At 44.4% G+C, this 21,211-nt stretch overlaps 1 protein-coding gene across 1 annotated transcript in view; it reads right to left on the bottom strand.

The window, feature by feature from the left end:
• Positions 1 to 21,211, bottom strand: part of SLC30A5 (solute carrier family 30 member 5) — a 94,691-nt gene that overhangs the window by 16,957 nt on the left and 56,523 nt on the right. Inside the window, exons 9-13 of the mRNA XM_073623278.1 lie at positions 18,025 to 18,313; positions 16,466 to 16,674; positions 6,421 to 6,578; positions 3,772 to 3,901; positions 2,841 to 3,078 (exon numbers count right to left, since the gene is read on the bottom strand). Of these exons, the coding sequence (XP_073479379.1) occupies positions 2,841 to 3,078; positions 3,772 to 3,901; positions 6,421 to 6,578; positions 16,466 to 16,674; positions 18,025 to 18,313 (1,024 nt within the window). The remainder of the gene's footprint in view (positions 1 to 2,840; positions 3,079 to 3,771; positions 3,902 to 6,420; positions 6,579 to 16,465; positions 16,675 to 18,024; positions 18,314 to 21,211) is intronic.

The following is a 21,211-nucleotide window of genomic DNA, read 5'->3' on the forward strand; positions in this document are numbered from 1 at the left end:
CTGTCACATTCCTTGTGTCAAGTCACTCCTGAACCAGAGACGTCAGAAGCATCTTACCTGAACTAAGGAGAGAAAGGACTGAACTGTTGTTCAGTGGTACAAAGTTCTCCTTTCAGATGAAAGTAAATTTTGCATTTCATTTGCGAAATCAAGGTCACAGAGTCTGGAGGAAGAGTGGAGAGGCACAGAATCCAAGTTGCATGAGGTCCAGTGTGAAGTTTCCACAGTCAGAGATGATTTGGGGATCCATGTCATCTGCTGATGTTAGTCTACTGTGGTTTATCAAGTCCAAAATCGGCACTAGCCATCTACCAGGAAATTCTAGAGCACTTCATGCTTCCCTCTGCTGACCAGCTTTATGGAGATGTTGATTTCATTTTCCAGCAGGACTTGGCACCTGCCCACGCTGCCAAAAGTACCAATACCTGGTTTAATGATCATGGTATCACTGTGCTTGATTGGCCAGCAAACCTGACTTAAACCTCATAGAGAATCTGTGGAGTATTGTCAAGAGGAATATGAGACACCAGACCCAACATTGCAGACAAGCTGAAAGCTGCTAACAAAGAAACCTGGGCTTCTATAACCCCTCAGCAGTGCCACAGGCTGATCGCCTCCATGCCACACCGCATTGATGCAGTAATTCCTGCAAAAGGAGCCCCAACCAGGTATTGAGTGCATACTATACTGTACATGGACATACTTTTTAGTAAGCCAACATTTCTGTATTAAAAATCCTTTTTTTGTTATTGGTCTTATGTAATATTCTATTTTTCTGAGATACTGAATTTGGCTCACTAGCTGTAAAACAAAATCATCAAAATAAAAGAAAGAAATGCTTGAATATCACTCTGTGTGTAATGAATCTATATAATATAGGAGTTTCACTTTTTGAATTGAATTACTGAAATAAACTTTTTGATGATATTCAAATTTTTTGAGATGCACCTGTATTTTAAATCGGTATTAGGCCCCTTTCACACGGTCGGACCGTTCAGGTCCGCCTGTCAGTTTTGACGGCGGACCTGAACAGGCGCTCCATGCTAGTCTATGGAGCGATGGATGTCAGCGGAGACATGTCCGCTGACATCCGACCCGATCCGCTAAAATCAGACGGATGGCCCTACGTTTACATCCATCCCTGGCCGATCGGATCGGGTGAGATCTGATGAAAACTGACATGCTGTCCGTTTTCGTCTGATCTCTCCATAGAAACCAGCGGCGCCTGACAAGCCCCTCCCCGCTCAGTGAGCAGAGAGGGACCTGTCATCCGCCAGCTCAACGGAGAGATCTCCCGCTGAGCAGACCGAGGCGGATTCCGTGGAAGCAGATCCGCCTCGTGAGAATGAGGCCTTAAACCCAAAAGCAAACATTATATTGCAGTTTACTAACTCTGACGGCATTAGTTTTCTTTTGATAGGCTTTTTTTTCTTTTAACATGGTGATATAGCGAGTCTATTGTTTTTTAAAAGAACAGGCTGTCCTGCACATGTAGTGGTTACAGGGTTAAGACAAACCATTTACAGGGGTGCTTACAATGGGAAGCTTTTATTTTGTTATGCAAAACCTTTATACCAAAAAGGGGAAAAAAAACTGTTGCTTTAATTGCTTAAAAAATGTGAGCTGTAATTTGGCTTCAATTTATTAGCGTTTCTAAATATACTAGTAAATCTAATACTCCCCCAAAAAGAAAACAAATGCAGCCACCACATCGAACGATTGGTAAGCTGCAATGTGTTACATTTTTGGTTTAAAGTACTGATACGAGTACCAATACTTTCGGTCAAGTACTTCCCGATACCAAGTACCGAAACCTTTGCTGTGCGATATGAACACATACAAAATGAATGGACTCCAATTACACTGCAAGAAATCACATGCGGTTTGAACAGGAATGCAGTGCGATACCTGTCCGAACTGCATGCGGTTTCCCCCACCTGTGTAAACCCAGTAAAGAAAGACAGGAAAGTGCCATCCCTGTGCAGCAATGGGCAAACAGTTTATTAAAAAAATGTTATAACAACTAACATGTTAAAAGTACATATCTGTAATTTGTCAACTCCAAATCTGCACAGTCATAGTGGGACCTTGGGACCCGCCAATGATGGAAAACTACGGCTGCTTGCGGTGCTCACAGGGCTGGAGGAGATGTACAGTCGGTCTGCCCCCAAGCTGACATCACTTCTGCCCTATAGCCATGTCCTAGCTGGTTTACAGAGGTCCCAGAACTTCCTACACCTCCTCCAGCCCCGTGAGCACCGCAAGTACCCGTGGTTTTCCATCATCGGCGGACACTGACTGTGCAGATTTGGATTTGGCATATTATAGATATGTACTTTTCATGCGAGTTGTGATAAGATTTTTAAAAAACTTTTTGCCCATTGCTGCACTTAGATGGCGCTTCCCTGTCTTTCTATACTGGGTTCACACTGGGGTAGTGCACGAAAGCGCACGGGATTCAGAAAGAAATCGTACGGCATTCATGTTAAAATCACATGCAATTCTTGGCAGTGCAATTTGAGTCTATTAATTCTGTATGGGCTCAAATGGCACCGCCAAGGTATTGGTTTCAGGTATTGGCGAGCACTCGTGCAAATACTGGGTATCGGTACCGATATCAGTGCAACCCTAACCTAAACTCCTTTTTTAAAGTTTACAAAAACTTCCAGATCTTAAGAATCGTCTGGAACAACGATCCAGGAACACTTTATATATATATATATATATATACATACATACATACATACATACATACACACACATACATATATATGTAAAAATTACACTGGTGTCCTACAATAACTTGAAAGTGCTCAGTGCTTCCTTGGCCATATACCTACCACGCATATTGGCATTCATGCCTCCACCAGATCCATGAGAATGTCCATGATTGTGAGTATGCCCATGATCACCATGTGAATGCCCGTGTCCATGCCCATGACTGTGTCCGTGGCCATGGTGAGAGTGGGCGTGTGAATCATGAGAGGAACATCCACCTTTTGATCCCCCGTGGGAGTGGGCGTGGCTAAAGGCACAGATACCAACAAGGTTGACCAACAGACCCCCAACCGAAACTGGCTGCAAGACAAGAAAAAAAAGGAATAGTGAAAAAAACAGGAAGACACGGGACAGTTTATGAAAACTGTATCAATAAATATTACATGTGATTAGCTTTCTACTCTTAATAAGTAAGCAACGGTATGCAAAACAAGGAGGTGGAATTTTATGTATTTTGTACTAAGTTGCATATACATGAGTTTGCAGTAAGTTCACATCCGTTCCAGTGTGAAAATTTTCAGCAGCTGTACTAAATTTGTTTATGCACGTTGAATGTACCGCAGTGGTGTAAGTTAGACTCACTGAAATATAATAATTTTTCTGAGTGTTTGTACTGTATTTAAAAATGCATCAACTGCAAATGGTGTAAGCAAGCCCTTAGACAGCAATTACAGATTTAGGAAGGACAGACCATTCTCTCCATGGCCACCTACATCAAGCTCTGCTTATGATGATCAGGATGGGAGAGTTTCCCAAATGCCAGTAATAAGCAGAGCTTACTACCACAACTGCTTATTATCACACAGATTTTAAAGGACAATCCGTGTCTTACCGCCCTCCCAACCCAAACACATTGGCAGAGTTAGAAAGATGTCAATACTGGAGATGTCAATGTTATGGTGACAACTCTAAAACTGAGCGGATGTCTCACCGCTAATTATTTTTGGTGAGATGCACAAAACTATTATGGTTATGTTTTTAGGTAATACTTACTGTTAACATATCTGTATTGATGTCTGGAGGATCAAAGATTCTTGCTACAGCCTCAATAAACACAAAGAATGATATCACCATCAGAAACAGCCCGTTAATGAATCCTGACAGTATTTCCACGCGGCCAAACCTAAAATGATATACGCCAAAAACGACATCACTGATTTTCCTCGGGGTTCCCCTATATCACTGTGTACAGACACAATATTCACTGAGTTTATGAGCAGTCATCTCAACAGAAAGGGGTCAATTCATAAAGCTTTACCGCACGGGATAAGGGTATGATATTACTCATTTGCATAAATGATTGCATGTGGTAAATTAAGTCCAATTCACAATAAATAAATACACGATTATGCAGTATTTACCGGGAAAAAAAATGTGCGGGTAAATATCGCATAAAAAGCTCTGTCATGACAAACGGACCAGAGAGTAAAAAAGCAAGCGATATTTACCCCCAGGGTTTTGCTGGCGTATCACAAGTCGGGGGACTCCCAGGCTAATTTTACAAACAGCTGGTTGCTATGAAGCAGGCCGCCGTGTCCCTATCAACAGATGACTCATCAGCTGTCAGCGGGCTTCCCCAGCAGGCAATTTAAAAGTATGCAAAAAAAAAAAAAGGGAAGGAGAGAACAGCGTGGGGTCCCCCCCTCAGTCCATGGGATGGATTTTAAGGGGAACCCCACACCAAAGGTTACAAAAAAAAAAAAAACTGTGTGGGGTCCCCCCAAAATCCATACCAGACCCTTATGGAGCCTGGCAGGTCAGGAAAGGGGGGGGGACTAGCAAACACCCTTCCCCACCTGAACCATACCAGGCCACATATCCTAAACATTCTCTGCCCCCCCCCCCCCCCCCCAAAGCACCTTGTCCCCATGTTGATGGCCAGTGGTTGTGGGGGTCTGTGGGCAGGGGGCTAATCAGAATCTGGAAGCCCCTTTAAGAAGGGGGCTCCCCCCCCCTATGTGAATGAGTATCAGGTACAAAGTACTCCTACCCATTCACCAAAAAAGTGTCACAAAGTAATAAAAACACACACAGTTTTTGACAATTCTCTTATTAAAAAAAAAAAAAAAAATATATATATATATATATATATAGTGTCCCCTGATTTAAATACACCGCCCCCGAGAAAGAAAGAAAAACGCTCCCGCCGTAAACGAAGGCTGGCTGCTTACTGTAGGCTCCGCCGTCTGACATTTCTTATATAGCTAGGTGGCGGGGCCACCTGGCTGAAACCTGGTGGTCCTGCCCCTTGTGACATCACCAACCCAGCATGCACCGGTCCGTGACTCCACAAGGGGGCGGGAACCACCAGGTGACGTAGCCAGGTGGCACTGCCCCTTACCTATATAAGAAATGTCAGATGGCAGAGCCTGCAGTGGTATATAGTGGCAAATGGTATAGGAAGTTCATCCACTCCTGGGGGAAGGCAGTCGGCTCGCAGGTGGAGAGGCAGCTGATGTTCCCGGCTGCGCTGGTGGCTCCCTACGCTTCCTGGTCCTCAGATTCGGCTCAGGGGCGGCTGGACACGTCACTTCCAGATGGTGAGAAAGTGGGGAGGAGTGTGCGTTCGGAGCATGTGTGCTCCTTCATCAGGCAATCAAATTGCCCGATGAAGGAGCACGCATGCTCCGAATGCGCGCTCCTCCCCACTCTCTCACCATCCGGAAAAGACGTGTCCAGCTGCCCCTGAGCCGAATCTGAGAACCAGGAAGCGTAGGGAGCCACCAGCGCAGCCGTGAACTTCGGCTGCCTCTCCACCTGCGAGCCGACCTCCTTCCCCCAGGAGTGGATGAACTTCCTATACCAGTTCACATGCACTGTAATTTCTACAATCTTGTGAGTCTAAAATCGTCTGTCCTATATTAAAATGTTTTTACCACACTGCACTTAGATGGCGCTGCTCTCTTCTTTGTTTTTTACTGTCTACAGAGCCCCTTCTAGCTTGTTATAAGCCGGCAGTCACCCAGAGTCAGCCCATCTGTGACCATCTACACACCTCTTGCTGCATTTGAACTCTCATGCATGGACTCCCTACTATAGAGAGTAGATTAATCGCCCATTTCTCTCTATTTGGGCTGACAGAGCACACATGAACATATGTATACAATATTTCTGTCACTGTGCACTGCCAATCATAACTGGCCAAGGCACACTCTGCCTTGCAGCCACACGTATACAAGGGGAACGTATATATGCGGCTTTGGGCTGGGGAATGCCTTGGCTATCCACCATTGGCAGCATGCAGGGACAGCTTCCTGAACGGGTCGCTCAGGCGGGTTCAGAGTAGAATCTGAACATGCCTGAGCTCATCCCTGCTCTTCACTACGATCTCCCCTCCTGTAAGCATGTGCTGTGTGAAGCAGAAAGTCGAGATTGGTCGCTTACTGTGAGCACTCTTGTATAGGGGATTACAAAAGTCCAGCGTCAAAACAGGTTCAGGCACTCATGCTGTATCATTTTTAATAATTACAATACAGTATTGTACAAATCATATATCCTGAGCATCGATGATTAAACTTTTTTTTCTCTGACAATAATAGCAAGTTTTCAAACATAGTTGGTGGTATCTGTAATTTTTTTTAGATATATCGTCTGTCTGGCACCTAGGATTTGTCAAGGCTTTCCATATATGCACTTGCTTACCCATAGGAGAAGATCCGAGTTGCTTTCCACCGAGTCATTAATGCAGCAATAAGCCCCATGACCAGAGCAGAGCAGTCAAACAACATGTGGAATCCATCAGAAAGCAGTCCTAGACTATTCGTCCACACTCCATAGAACAGCTCCACAAACGTGAATGTCTGAAAATAAATGCAGAGATTTAGTGCAAAATGAAAGAACAGGCCACTTGGGTAGGTAATCTAATTTTACATACTGTATGGTGGGATGGACACTCATTATCATCCAGCTTAAAACACAAATCAAATTAGAAAAAAAAATAAAAAAATGTTGAATATTGACCCAGATTCCTTTGTGAAAAGGATAGTTAATAAAATACAGTAATAACACTATGCTATAAGCACCCATGACTTTATGGCTCACAACAACTGTAATGTGAACCTAACCTAGCATGGCCTAAAACCTTTACAAGGAAATAATGGTGCTCAGATGCAGCAATTTCAGGTGAATAAGAGTACCTGTGCTAGTTTTCAAATCAATCCTTGAATCCCGGTAGAGACTGCAGGATCTTACAATAAGTTCATAGTATTAGAGGTCGACCGATATGGGTTTTTCTCTTGCCAATGCCGATATTTAGACATCATGGCAATTTTTTTTTTTTATCCTTCATCTCATAAAATCTAACAGTTAGACCCCTTTCACACTGGGGCGTTCTTCAGGCGCTTTTGGGCTGAAAATAGCACCTGTAAAGTGCCTGCAAAACGGCTCCCCTGCAGTCTCAGTGTGACATCCCGAGTGCTTTCAAACTGAGGCGATGCGCTGGCAGGATGTTAAAAAAAAGTCCTGCAAGCAGCATCTTTGGAGCGGTGTATACCGCTCCTCCACCACTCCTGCCCATTGAAATGAATGGGCACCGCTGCCGAAGCACCTGCAAAGTGATTCAGCAGCGGCGCTTCACGGTCGCATTTAACCCCTTCCTCAGCCGCTAGCTGGGTTATAAGCGCCTGCTAGCAGCGCCGCTAAAATGACGGTAAAGCGCCGCTAAAACTAGCAGCGTTTTACCATCAACGCTTGCTCGCTCCAGTGTGAAAGCAGCCTTAATAAGTGATACAGAAAATTTCTTACATTTATTAAACAAAACAAACCTTCAATCAGTTCACTTGTATGTAAAATTTAGATAAAAAAAAAATTATCTTAAAATATTAAATACACAAAAACAGGTAATCAAAACTTTTGGATAAAAAAAAAAAAAAAAAAAAAAAAAAAAAGGGCTAACTTTACTGTTTTAGTTTTTTTTTTTAATTGATTAGTGTATTTTATATAAAAAAAATTGCATTTGAAAGACCGCTATTTTATTCCCTAGGGTCTCTGCTAAGAAAATATATAATTTTATATATATATAATTTTTGGGGGTTCTAAGTGATTTTCTAGCAGAAAATACAGGATTTTTACTTGTAAGCAATAAGTGTCAGAAAAGATTTCGTCTTTAACCACTTGACGACCGCCGCACGACGATGTACGTCGGCAGAGTGGCACGGGCAGGCACAAGGACTTACAGGTACGTCCTTGCCTGCCTGCGGGTGGGGGGTCCGATCAGGACCCCCCCCAGTGCCTGCGGCGGTCGGCAAATCCTCCCCGGCGATCGGTGGTGAGGGGGAGGCCATCCATTCGTGGCCCCCCTCGCGATCGCTCCTGGCCAATGGGATCATTTCCCTGCCTCTGTATTGTACACAGAGGCAGAGGAAATTATGTCATCTCTCCTCGGCTTGGCATTTTCCGTTCCTTCGCCGAGGAGAGAAGACTGGAATGTGAGTTACACAAACACACACATACAGTAGAACACGCCAGGCATACATTACACCCCTGATCCCCCCCCCGATCACCCCTCCCCCCCCCCCCTGTCACACTGACACCAAGCAGTTTTTTTTTTTTCTGATTACTGCATGGTGTCAGTTTGTGACAGTTAGTGTGGTGGGATAGTTACTGTTAGCCCCCTTTAGGTCTAGGATACCCCCCTAACCCCCCCAATAAAAGTTTTAACCCCTTGATCACCCCCCGTCGCCAGTGTCACTAAGCGATCATTTTTCTGATCGCTGTACTAGTATCGCTGGTGACGCTAGTTAGGGAGGTAAATATTTAGGTTCTCCGTCAGCGTTTTATAGCGACAGGGACCCCCATATACTTCCTAATAAAGGTTTTAACCCCTTAATTGCCCCCTAGTTAACCCTTTCACCACTGATCACCGTATAACTGTTACGGGTGACGCTGGTTAGTTCGTTTATTTTTTTATAGTGTCAGGGCACCCGCCATTTATTACCGAATAAAGTTTTAGCCCCCTGATCACCCGGCGGTGATATGCGTCGCCCCAGGCAGCGTCAGATTAGCGCCAGTACCGCTAACACCCACGCACGCAGCATATGCCTCCCATAGTGGTATAGTATCTGAACGGATCAATATCTGATCAGATCTGTACTAGCGTCCCCAGCAGTTTAGGGTTCCCAAAAACGCAGTGTTAGCGGGATCAGCCCAGATACCTGCTAGCACCTGCGTTTTGCCCCTCCGCCCGGCCCAGCCCAGCCCACCCAAGTGCAGTATCGATCGATCACTGTCACAAAACACTAAATGCATAACTGCAGCGTTCGCAGAGTCAGGCCTGATCCTTGCGATCGCTAACAGTTTTTTTGGTAGCGTTTTGGTGAACTGGCAAGCACCAGCCCCAGGCAGCGTCAGGCTAGTGCCAGTCGCGCTAACACCCACGCACGCACCGTACACCTCCCTTAGTGGTGTAGTATCTGAACGGATCAATATCTGATCCGATCAGATCTATACTAGCATCCCCAGCAGTTTAGGGTTCCCAAAAACGCAGTGTTAGCGGGATCAGCCCAGATACCTGCTAGCACCTGCGTTTTGCCCCTCCGCCCGGCCCAGCCCAGCCCACCCAAGTGCAGTATCGATCGATCACTGTCACTTACAAAACTCTAAACGCATAACTGCAACGTTCGCAGAGTCAGGCCTCATCCCTGCGATCGCTAACAGTTTTTTTGGTAGAGTTTTGGTGAACTGGCAAGCACCAGCGGCCTAGTACACCCCGGTCGTAGTCAAACCAGCACTGCAGTAACACTTGGTGACGTGGCGAGTCCCATAAGTGCAGTTCAAGCTGGTGAGGTGGCAAGCACAAGTAGTGTCCCGCTGCCACCAAGAAGAAGACAAACACAGGCCCGTCATGCCCATAATGCCCTTCCTGCTGCATTCGCCAATCCTAATTGGGAACCCACCACTTCTGCAGCGCCGTACTTCCCCCATTCACATCCCCAACCAAATGCAGTCGGCTGCATGAGAGGCATTTTCTTTATGTCCTCCCGAGTACCCCTACCCAACGAACCCCCCAAAAATGTTGTTGTGTCTGCAACAAGCGCGGATATAGGCGTGACACCCGATATTATTGTCCCTCCTGTCCTGATAATCCTGGTCTTTGCATTGGTGAATGTTTTGAACGCTACCATTCACTAGTTGAGTATTAGCGTAGCGTACAGCATTGCACAGACTAGGCACACTTTCACAGGGTCTCCCAAGATGCCATCGCATTTTGAGAGACCCGAACCTGGAACCGGTTAAAGTTATAAAAGTTAGTTACAAAAAAAAGTGTAAAAAAAATAAATATATATATATATAAAATAAATAAAAAAAAAAAAAAATAGTTGTCGTTTTATGGTTCTCTCACTCTCTCTATTCTCTCTCTATTGTTCTGCTCTTTTTTACTGTATTCTATTCTGCAATGTTTTATTGTTATTATGTTTTATCACGTTTGCTTTTCAGGTATGCAATTTTTTATACTTTACTGTTTACTGTGCTTTATTGTTAACCATTTTTTTGTTCAGGTACGCCATTCACAACTTTGAGTGGTTATACCAGAATGATGCCTGCAGGTTTAGGTATCATCTTGGTATCAGTCTTTTCAGCCAGCGGTCGGCTTTCATGTAAAAGCAATCCTAGCGGCTAATTAGCCTCTAGACTGCTTTTAACCTCCCCACCGTCTTCCGTGTTTTTCTCTGGCTCTCCTGTCTCAACAGGGAACCTGAGAATGCAGCCGGTGATTCAGCCAGCTGACCATAGAGCTGATCAGAGACCAGAGGGGCTCCAAACATCTCTATGGCCTAAGAAACTGGAAGCTACGAGCATTTCATGACTTAGATTTCGCCGAATGTAAACAGCACCATTGGGAAATTGGGAAAGCATTTTATCACACCGATCTTGGTGTGGTCAGATGCTTTGAGGGCAGAGGAGGGATCTAAGGTCTAATAGACCCCAATTTTTTCAAAAAAGAGTACCTGTCACTACCTATTGCTATCATAAGGGATATTAACATTCCCTGAGATAACAATAAAAATGATTACAAAAAAAAAAAAAAAATGAAAGGAAGAAAAAAAAAAAAGCACCTCTGTCCCCCCGCAAGCGTTGGTTTGGCGTCAAATTGAAACAGCAATTTCACCATGCATGTGAGGTATCACCACGAAGGTCAGATCGAGGGCAGTAATTTTAGCAGTAGACCTCCTCTGTGAATCTAAAGTGGTAACCTGTAAAGGCTTTTAAAATTGTATTTATTTTGTTTCCACTGCACGTTTGTGCGCAATTTTAAAGCATATCATGTTTGGTATCCATGTACACACTTGGGCAATATAGTGTGTTTTAGTGCATTAAAATTTTAAAAAAGTGTGTTTTTTCCCCAAAAAATGTGTTTGAAAAATCGCTGCGCAAATAATGTGTGAAAAAAAATGAAACACCCACCATTTTAATCTGTAGGGCATTTGCTTTAAAAAAATATATAATGTTTGGGGGTTCAAAGTAATTTTCTTGCAAAAAAAAATAATTTTTTCATGTAAACAAAGAGTCAGAAAAGGCTTTGTCTTCAAGTGGTTAGAAGAATGGGTGATGTGTGACATAAGCTTCTAAATGTTGTGCATAAAATGCCAGGACAATTCAAACCCCCCTCCCCAAATGACCCCATTTTGGAAAGTAGACACCCCAGAGGCATGTTGAGTCCATGGAATATTTTATATTGTGACACAAGTTGCAGGAAAGAGACACATTTTTTTTTTTTTTTTTTTTGCACAAAGTTGTCACTAAATGATATATTGCTCAAACATGTCATGGGAATATGTGAAATTACACCCCAAAATACATTCTGTTGCTTCTCCTGAGTACGGGGATACCACATGTGTGAGACTTTTAGGGAGCCTAGCCACGTACGGGACCCCGAAGACCAAGCACCGCCTTCAGGCTTTCTAAGGGCGTAAATTTTTGATTTCACTCTTCACTGCCTGTCACAGTTTCGGAGGCAATGGAATGCCCAGGTGGCACAACCCCCTCCCCCCCCCCAAATGACCCTATTTTGGAAAGTAGACACCCCAAGCTATTTGCTGAGAGGTATAGTGAGTATTTTGCAAACCTCACTTTTTGTCACAAAGTTTTGAAAATTGAAAAAAGAAAAAAAAAACGTTTTTTCTTGTCTTTCTTCATTTTCAAAAACAAATGAGAGCTGCAAAATACTCACCATGCCTCTCAGCAAATAGCTTGGGGTGTCTACTTTCCAAAATGGGGTCATTTGGGGGGGTTTGTGCCACCTGGGCATTCCATGGCCTCCGAAACTGTGATAGGCAGTGAAGAGTGAAATCAAAAATTTACACCCTTAGAAATCCTGAAGGCAGAGATTGGTTTTCGGGGCCCCGTACGCGGCTAGGCTCCCAAAAAGTCCCACACATGTGGTATCCCCATACTCAGGAGAAGCAGCTGAATGTATTTTGAGGTGCAATTCCACATAGGCCCATGGCCTGTGTGAGCAATATATCATTTAGTGACAACTTTTTGTAATTTTTTTTTTTTTTTTTGTCATTATTCAATCACTTGGGACAAAAAAAATGGGAAACTACCAACTATCCGTCAGGCTTTGCAGCGGTCGGCTTGTAGTTTTAATGAACCACCATGGCGCTGTTGAGACACAGAGCAGTTTTTACAGGTGGGGGGAGACAAATGCCTGTAAAAGTGGTGTTTTTTTAAGCCCATTGTGCATCAACCCTAACAGACGGTTACCTAAATAAGGTTATATCTCTAGATATTGCTACAACTTATAAAGGATACCCAAGTAGAAGGATATCCAAGCTAGAATCCACATCTATAAAGTACTTATCTGTGCCTCTGGGTCAGGGGTAGGCAACCTTTTGAGCACAGTGTGCCGATTTTATAACAAAAGAAATGTCAACTTGACACCCTCAATCACAAAAAGGATTTTTTTAAAAAAGTATATGCTGTAAACGACTTTAGTGGGAAATTAACATCCTGCACTCTCACGCCTCAAATCAGCCACAATTCTTGCAACTCCACACCTCAGATCACTGTCCCCCTGCAAATCTGTTTCACCACTGTACCCCCCTGTTTCACCACTGTTCCCCCCTGCTTATCTGCCCCACCACTGTAACCCTCTGCACATCTACCCCACCACTGTAACCCCCCTGCTCTTCTGTCCCAACAATGTTCCCCCTTTCTCATCTGACCCACCACTGTACCTCCCTGCACATCTTCTCCACCACCGTACCCCCATGTTCTTCTGTCTCACCGCTGAACCATCTTCTCATCTGTCTTAACACTGAACTGATCTGCTCATCTGCCCCACCACTGTAACCCCCTTTCTCATCTGCCCCATCACTGTAACCCCCCTTTCTCATCTGCCCCACCAATGTACCACCTGCACATCTGTCTCACCACTGTACCCTCCACTCTTCTGCCCCACCACTGTAACCCCCTGCTCATGTGTTCCACCAATGTACCTCCTTTCTCCTCTGCACATCTGACCCACAGCTGTAACCCCCTGCTCATCTGTCCCACCAATGTACCTCCTTTCTCCTCTGCCCCAATACCGAACCACCCCTGCTCATCTTTCCCACCACTGTAACCCCCTTCTCATCTCTCCCACCATGGTAACCCCCAGCTCATCTGCCTCATCACTGTACCCCCCTGCTTTTCTTTTCTACCGCTGAACCCCCTTCTCATCCGTCCCACCACTGTACCTCCTGCACATCTGCCCCACCACTGTACCCCCTTGCTCTTTTGTCCCACCACTGTAACCCCCCTGCTCATCTTCCCCATCAATGTACCCCCTTTTCTCATCTGCCCCACCACTGTACCTCCCTGCACATCTGCTCCACTGCCGTAACCCCATGCTCTTCTGTCTCACTACTGAATCACCTTCTCATCTGTCCTAACACTGAACCCATTTGCTCATCTGCCCCACCACTGTAACCCGCTTTCTCATCTGCCCCACCAATGTACCTCCTGCACATCTGTCTCACCTCTGTTCCCCCTGCTCTCCTGCCCCACCACTGTAACCCCCTGCTCATGTGTCCCGCAAATACACCTCCTTTCACATCTGTCCCACTGCTCTACCCCCCTGCTTTTCTGTCCCACTACTGAACCCTCTTCTCATCTGCTCCAACACTGAACCCCCCTGCTCATCTGGCCCAACACTGAACCCCCCTGCTCATCTGACCCAACACTGAACCCCCCTGCTCTTCTGTCCCACTGCTGAAGCCCCTTCTCATCTCTTCCACCACTGTACCTCCCTGCACATCTGCCCCACTACTGTAGCCTCCTGCTCATCTGTCCCACCTCTGAATCCCTCCTGCTCATTTTCTCCGCCGCTGTACCCTCCTGCTCATCTGCTCCACCGCTTTACCCTCTTCTCATCTATGATATGCAGAGTGGTGAAAGGAAGCAGACCTGTCCTGGCATACTCATCCTGCCGATCCAACTCTCGCATCCAGCCCACGTGCTTGTATGTGATGTATGTGTTGTATGTAATGTCACATATAAGCATCTGGAATGGATGCGCAATGATGAGCTCAGGTCAGGGGTATTTTCTGAAAGCATTGGGCCTGTGTGCTGGATCATAAGTTGGGCCCCCCGCAGCTGAGTAAAAGTGCGGCGTTCTGCGCCACAGGAAAAGTTGGGTGTGATTTTCTTTGCGCTGAATACTGGCTGTGGCTTAAAAGGACACAGAGTGCCAGGGTTCAGTAGTAAGTGATGCAAAGGTTCAGGAATAATTTCAAGAAAGTTCCCAGAAGCTCAACAGCAATTCCCAAATCACAGTGAAATCCCTTCTTTCTGAGATTGGTAGTTGTGACAGACTCACCCAGGATAGAGGCTATTGGAGGGGACTGAACGCTAGCCTCTTGCCAACAGATTATGGGCCCTGGCATTTGGGGGAATGGTGCTCTCTGTGAGCTGTATGCCTGGGGACCCTGGGGTTAGTGTTACTTTGGATTCAGCTCCATGTCCCCCCAAAACACACAGACTCTGGGGACCCTGTATTTGCCATAGTAGCAATAGTGACTGAGTCATACTGTTGGGACTCATACTGTGAGAAGATGCTAATGTCATCAACTCCACTCACCTGTCTGATGTCAGCTATAATGTGTTTAATGTAAATGAGTTTAGTCTGGCTTACCACTGGTTCTAAGGGTATTCAACTCATTGTTGTTTGTTCTAATTAACCCTGTGTTGATGTTTATGGTAATGTGTGTTGAATACTCAATGAGCTAGGAGACGTAGTCACTTAGTCTGGGTAAAAGGATTAGTTAATTAGCTCATTGTTAATTAGGTTACATTTGTATTGTTAGAGTAATATGAGCAGGAGGGGGGAACCTCATCTTCTCCTGTATATAAGACTGTATTTTGATTCTAAATAAAGTCAGTCCATGTTAGCAACAAGCAAGTGTCGCCTTGTTTTGTGCTCAGAGAGGTTGGAATATCTGATATCTGTATCCAGACTACAAGGAAGTGGTATACTGACGGAAGCACTCAAGCGGAGTGTGGGACGTTCCGTGACAGTAGTGGCAGTCAAGCAAGTCATATTCCACCAGATGGTGAACAGGGCTAGCAGGACTGTGATTGGCTTTAGCACTGGCCAATGACAGTCCTCTTCCTCCTGGAAACAGGGACCGCCCCCCCCCCCAGCAGAACTGTACCTAATCTCTTCCCCATCACAAAAGCTACAGTTTGTAGTGTAGTGTGGGGGCGCAGTGCCTCCCCCTCAGTGCAGGAGCGGTGTGGGGAATTCTGAAATTGGAATGCATTAGTGTCTCACTGACATTTCCCTGCGCTGCTCTGCTAAAGGGGAGGGAGTCGAGTGCCGTCAAAAGAGGCTTTGAGTGCCGCTTGCGTCCCCAGTGCCAGGGGTTGCCTACACCTGCTCTGGATCATCAAAAGCATCTTTATAAGCAACAGTAGCAATGACTTTTTTTATTCACTTTACAACTTTGCAGGGTAAAAAAACCCAGCACATCCCCACTGACAGGACAGATCTCTGTATTGTTTACATTGAGAGATCTCTGTCCTGCCTTCCTCCTCGCCGATTAGCAGGTGATGACTAATCACAGCACAGATGGTGTGGTGGGCATGCACCTATCCCTTACCTGGAAGTGCTGGATTACATATTAGATATGTGATCCAGCACAGGAGAGCAGATCTGCTGCTGCACTCCTACATGAGGCGGTCAGCAAGCACGGTAGAAAGTAACCTAGTAATAGGACTGTAAAGCCGGACTAGCTCTACATTGTCGGGTTAGATACACAATGCCTATTTTTGGGTGTATGAGTAAAGTCAATACAAAAATGGAATTGATTGAAATATTGATTACCAATATGCACCCATCTGCACTATCATACTGATCAAAGGGGATGGAGAGCAGGATAGAGGTGTGCTGTACATTTGGCACTGTATAGCATGCCTCAGCTGAAAGTACTGGAAGAAAAAATGCTGGGAAGAATAAAATTATTTTTGCAGGATCCTTAATGTTTTAATATAGGACCCTAATGTCTTTAGCACAGCTCAGCAGATTAAATATGGTCAGACTTACTGGTAGCAACAAATTATCACTACACTAGCCCATTAAAATCACAGGAGAATAGAGGAAGGGAAACTCTTTGAGAGGTCAGAAGCAACTGGAAGATTACCATGTAGACTACAAAACACTTTTTAAATGCGCTAGCTCCTGGTGCAAGCAAACCAGTACACCTACCAGGTTTAGACATAGAAAGTAGAAAATTTGCCTGGAGTCGTATTCTTCGAGTATTTGTTTGAGTGAATCCTTAATGAACCTGGGCATAGACGGGGAAGTGCTGTGCAGGGCATCGCCCATAAAGGTGTACAGAGGTGTCCCTTCAGGAGAATAACCAACAAGGGTTCCCTTCTGGCCCTTCCTGGATGCCGAAGATAGGATGTTTGCAGCTGTTAAAATAAAGACACACAAATAAAATGTAAAACAGACATATATATACAGGCAGTCCCCGAGTTATAAACAAAATTCCAGCTGCCCTATGTACCAATATAGCATTAATGTACTTCTTTTGCCAAAATAAAACATTTTTCCATTTATTATACGCACGCTTTCCTCACTGTCTATATAGATGTTTCAAAAAGCACTGCTCGATTACTTCTGCCTTACTTCCAGGACAGATATTGGTCACGACACAGGAAGGAGTTGACCAGCTGCTCTCATTGGCACACACCCTGCATCATCTACCCCCAGCTGGTCAACTCCTTCCTGTGTCATGACCTAAAAGCTATTTTATTTTGGCAAAAGTAGTGCATTAATGCTATATTGGTACATAGGGGAGTGCGTGAACCTAACAGTGAGCCATAGCAGAAATTAAGCCGGCCACCTGGTACGCTCCTGTTAATACTCTTTATTCGCTACATAGCATAAAACATGATAAACGCTAACATATTTTGGCTATTACAGCCTACCTCATAGCATGAGGAGTAGTGAATAGTGAGCCGTGTACTGCTAACTTGAATCCCTTTCCACCATAATCTTCTGGGTTATACCCTCTCCTTGGTGATAAAGCCCTATTCCATAGAGCCCATTGTCTGCACACACTGCACTTATGATGGCCAACGAGCCCAAAACAGCTGTATGAAGTCTGCAATGAATGGTTCTATATTAGGCTATATCTATGCTATATACCAGTTATTCTGGATGTCCAGGAATGACTTGCATGTCCCCACCCACTATTCTGAATGGAGGAATAAACCTCTTATTTTTGGGTTATGTAATGGATGGGACATGTAAATACCTACTGTTTTAGGAGACATTAATGCCCCGTACACACGATCAGAAATTCTGCCAGCAAAAGCCGGATGTGAGCTTTTGGTTAGAAAATCCGACCGTGTGTATGCTCCATCTGACTTTTGCTAGCAGAATTCCAGCCAGCAAAAGATTGAGAGCAGGATCTCTATTTTTCGGTCGGAAAAAGTTCCTACCGAAAATGCGTTCGTCTGTATGCAATTCGGACGCGCAAAAAATCATGCATGCTCAGAAACAATCCGACGCATGCTCGGAAGCATTGAACTTCTCGGCTCGGCGTAATGTTGTTGACGGTCGAAAGTTCGGAGAACTTTTGTGTGACCGTGTGTTTGCAAGGCAAGCTTGAGCGGAATTCCATCAGAAAAACCATCCAAGTTTTTTCTGACGGAATTTCTGATCGTGTGTATGGGGCATTACTGTACTGATAAATTCTTTAACAAAATTCAGAGGAAACCAGACAGACAATCTCAAGATCTAGAAACAATACTTACACAATAAGAAGAAGATAGAGCTGACCACCACCCCTCCAGAGAGCACATGCTCAGTGCTAGGCTGGTGTGCTGGTTTATTCATGGCCCGCAGCTGGTCTGTGATAGGATGAGTCCAGAAGTTTCCCAGCAGCAGAGCACTGATTACTATCAGGAAATATCCATAGCGTGCACACTTTGTCACTTCCATCTTAACTGAGCAAACAGACTCCACATAGAAATCCAGAATAATGACGGAAAATATAACGGTGATGAAAGGCATTATGAGAGAGGACCAAGATTCCACTTTACTCTGAAATAGACACACATTAAACAAAGGTTAGAGGGAGCAGGGATAGGTAATTTGTATTGGAAAAATGATTAATGCAGCTATTAATATTCATAAAATAAATTAAGATATTTTAATACAATAAGAGTATTTCCATAATGTCAGTTGGTTGTGTTTTACCTTCACCAGGTCTAAATGCTCCCTTGTGATACATTGTAATAAACTGTCTTTAAAGTCTAGTACACACTATCAATCAGTTTTTATTTTGTTCAACTCAGTGGGTTGAAGATCTCGGGAGGAGATCCTATACTAATAATCCAATGTTAGTACAGCGATCTCCCCACTGAGCTATTGTGTTCTGACGGGAACACACGGTTAGCACTCTCAGCCATTGGCGTAGAGCAGGGATATGCAATTAGCGGACCTCCAGCTGCTGCAAAACTACAAGTCCCATCATGCTCTGCCTCTGGGTGTCATGCTTGTGGCTGTCAGAGTCTTGCTATGCCTCATGGGACTTGTAGTTCTGCAACATCTGGAGGTCCGCTAATTGCATATCCCTGGCGTAGAGTGTTGATGGGCAGACATTTTTCGGTCATGCCCCTTGACAGAAGCCAGACTGGCTGCCGTGCACATGGGCCGAATGTCAGCCAGTTTCTGATAATTTCAGAGCATATCAAAACGTTCACTCTCCTGCGTGTGGCAAGTCCCAACATGTTATCAGGCTCTTATCTTGACATGTTAGTATATGTGGATAATGCACACCAAATAAAGTCCAAATAAACTGAAAGCATAGAAGAACACAGAGGACGCATAGGCCTAGTGCACTATCCTCAATACATGTTTTTATTTAATAAAATAGAGGTAAATATACTCACAAACCAGTACTTGTGTCATAGCAATATCATAAAATCCGCTTAAATCCACAACACTTGTAGTCATATTGCTAATGCGTTTCAAGGTTTCCCTCTTCAGAGCCTTGTTTAGATGTCTTAGTGTTGACAAGGATCTTTTGAAACGCATTAGCCGATGTGACTACAAGTGTTGTGGATCTTCACATATGGATTTAAGCGGATGATTTTATGATAATGCTATGACACAAGTGCTGGTTTGTGAGTATATTCACCTCTATTTTTTTAAATAAAAACATGTATTGAGGATAATGCGCTAGGCCTACATGCCCTCTGTGTTCTTCTATGGTTTCTGATAATTGGCCCATGTGTACGGGAATTAAGAGACACTATTGTTTCATCCTTTCCTGCTAAAACTGCTGTTTCTCTGAATGGTCTCTTTCTTTTTCTGCTCTAATGCCCTGTACACACGGTTGGACATTGATCGGACACTCCAACAACAAAATCCATCGTTTTTTTCCGATGGATGTTGGCTCAAACTTGTCTTGCATACACACAGTAGCACAAAGTTGTCGGAAAATCTGATCATTCTGAACGCGGTGACGTAAACCACGTACGTCGGGACTATAAACGGGGCAGTAGCAAATAGCTTTCGTCTCTTAATTTATTCTGAGCATGCATGGCACTTTGTCCGTCGGATTTGTCTACACACGATCGGAATTTAAAGGATCAGATTTTGTTGTCGGAAAATTTTATAGCATGCTCTCAAACTTTGTGTGTCGGAAATTCCGATGGAATAAGTCCGATGGAGCCCACACACGATCGGAATTTCCGACAACACAATCCGATCGCACATATTCCGTCGGAAAGTCCACCGTGTGTACAGGGCATAAAACTACTTACTGCACCTTCAAGTTAAGAAATGCAATCAAAGCACTGCTCTCTATGAAAAGGGTCTAGTACATATCAGTGGTAGGCAACCTCGGCACTCTAGCTGTAGTGAAACTACAAATCCCATCATGCCTCTAGGAGTCATGGCTGCGATTGTCAGGGTCTTGTAATGTCTCATGGGACTTGTAGTTTTTATCACAGCTGGAGGGCGGAGGTTGCCTACCCCTGTACTATAATCATACTCCTATGGCATAAAGTTTAAAACAGAACTCTGGGCAAAAACTTCTTTACATGTCCTTGTTGCCGATTTCCTACCTTCACTGAATATGTCATTCATCTTCTGGCCCACTCAGTAGTTGCTCTGAAATAGCCTATTTATTTTCAAATCAAGTCATTAATTCTCTTTGGTTTCCTGTTAGTTGCTATGCCTCCTATTCCCCCAGCCACTGGTCTTGGCACATCCCTTCTGTAGTTCCTTTTTCAGAAAGCAGTGATGTAATTCAGCCCCACTTGCAGTGGTGGGCGGATCGGGACTTTTAGACACATTCAACATGTACAGGCCTAGTGTACCCGCCCACATTCACTACAATTCCCTATGGTTGATGGGAACTGTAGTTTCCTTTTACTGCAGATAGAGAGGAAAGGAGATGATGTAATCCCTGCTATTACACTTCCTCCTTGGCAGAGCAGATGCGGTTATCTTTTCAATTAGAGATGAGGTCATAAAAATTCAATTAGACTTTTCTTCTAAATGGTAAGGACTTTCAAAATGTTATTAACCGTTTAGTGTTTTGTGTAGAGGGGTGTAACTAATGGGTGATTTTTATGCTTATCCCGGAGTTCTTAATTAACTCACTGTGTTCCTTTTTATTGCTCAGATTGGAATGGAGTAGCTCAGGGAAACCCATTTCAGCTCAAAGTTTCTGTGACATACAAGCCTTTCTGGCTAATAGGAATTTTGGTCAATTGTCAGTATGCAAAGTTAAATCCTATCCGAAGCCTCACACCTTTGTTTCCCTCTATAGTACTGAAACGCCACAGGTTATAATTTTAACAGATTTTTGCTTAGACATGCTTTCTGCTTTGTGTTCTTCCTATCATGCAGTGCTCCATGCTGGCAAGAATAACAGCCACACTCCTCATTTCAGGTGTTCTAACATACGAGGGGTGTCTAAAAAGTTTG

Source organism: Aquarana catesbeiana, linkage group LG01 (assembly GCF_042186555.1).
Source record: "Aquarana catesbeiana isolate 2022-GZ linkage group LG01, ASM4218655v1, whole genome shotgun sequence".
Taxonomy (NCBI): Eukaryota; Metazoa; Chordata; class Amphibia; order Anura; family Ranidae; genus Aquarana; species Aquarana catesbeiana.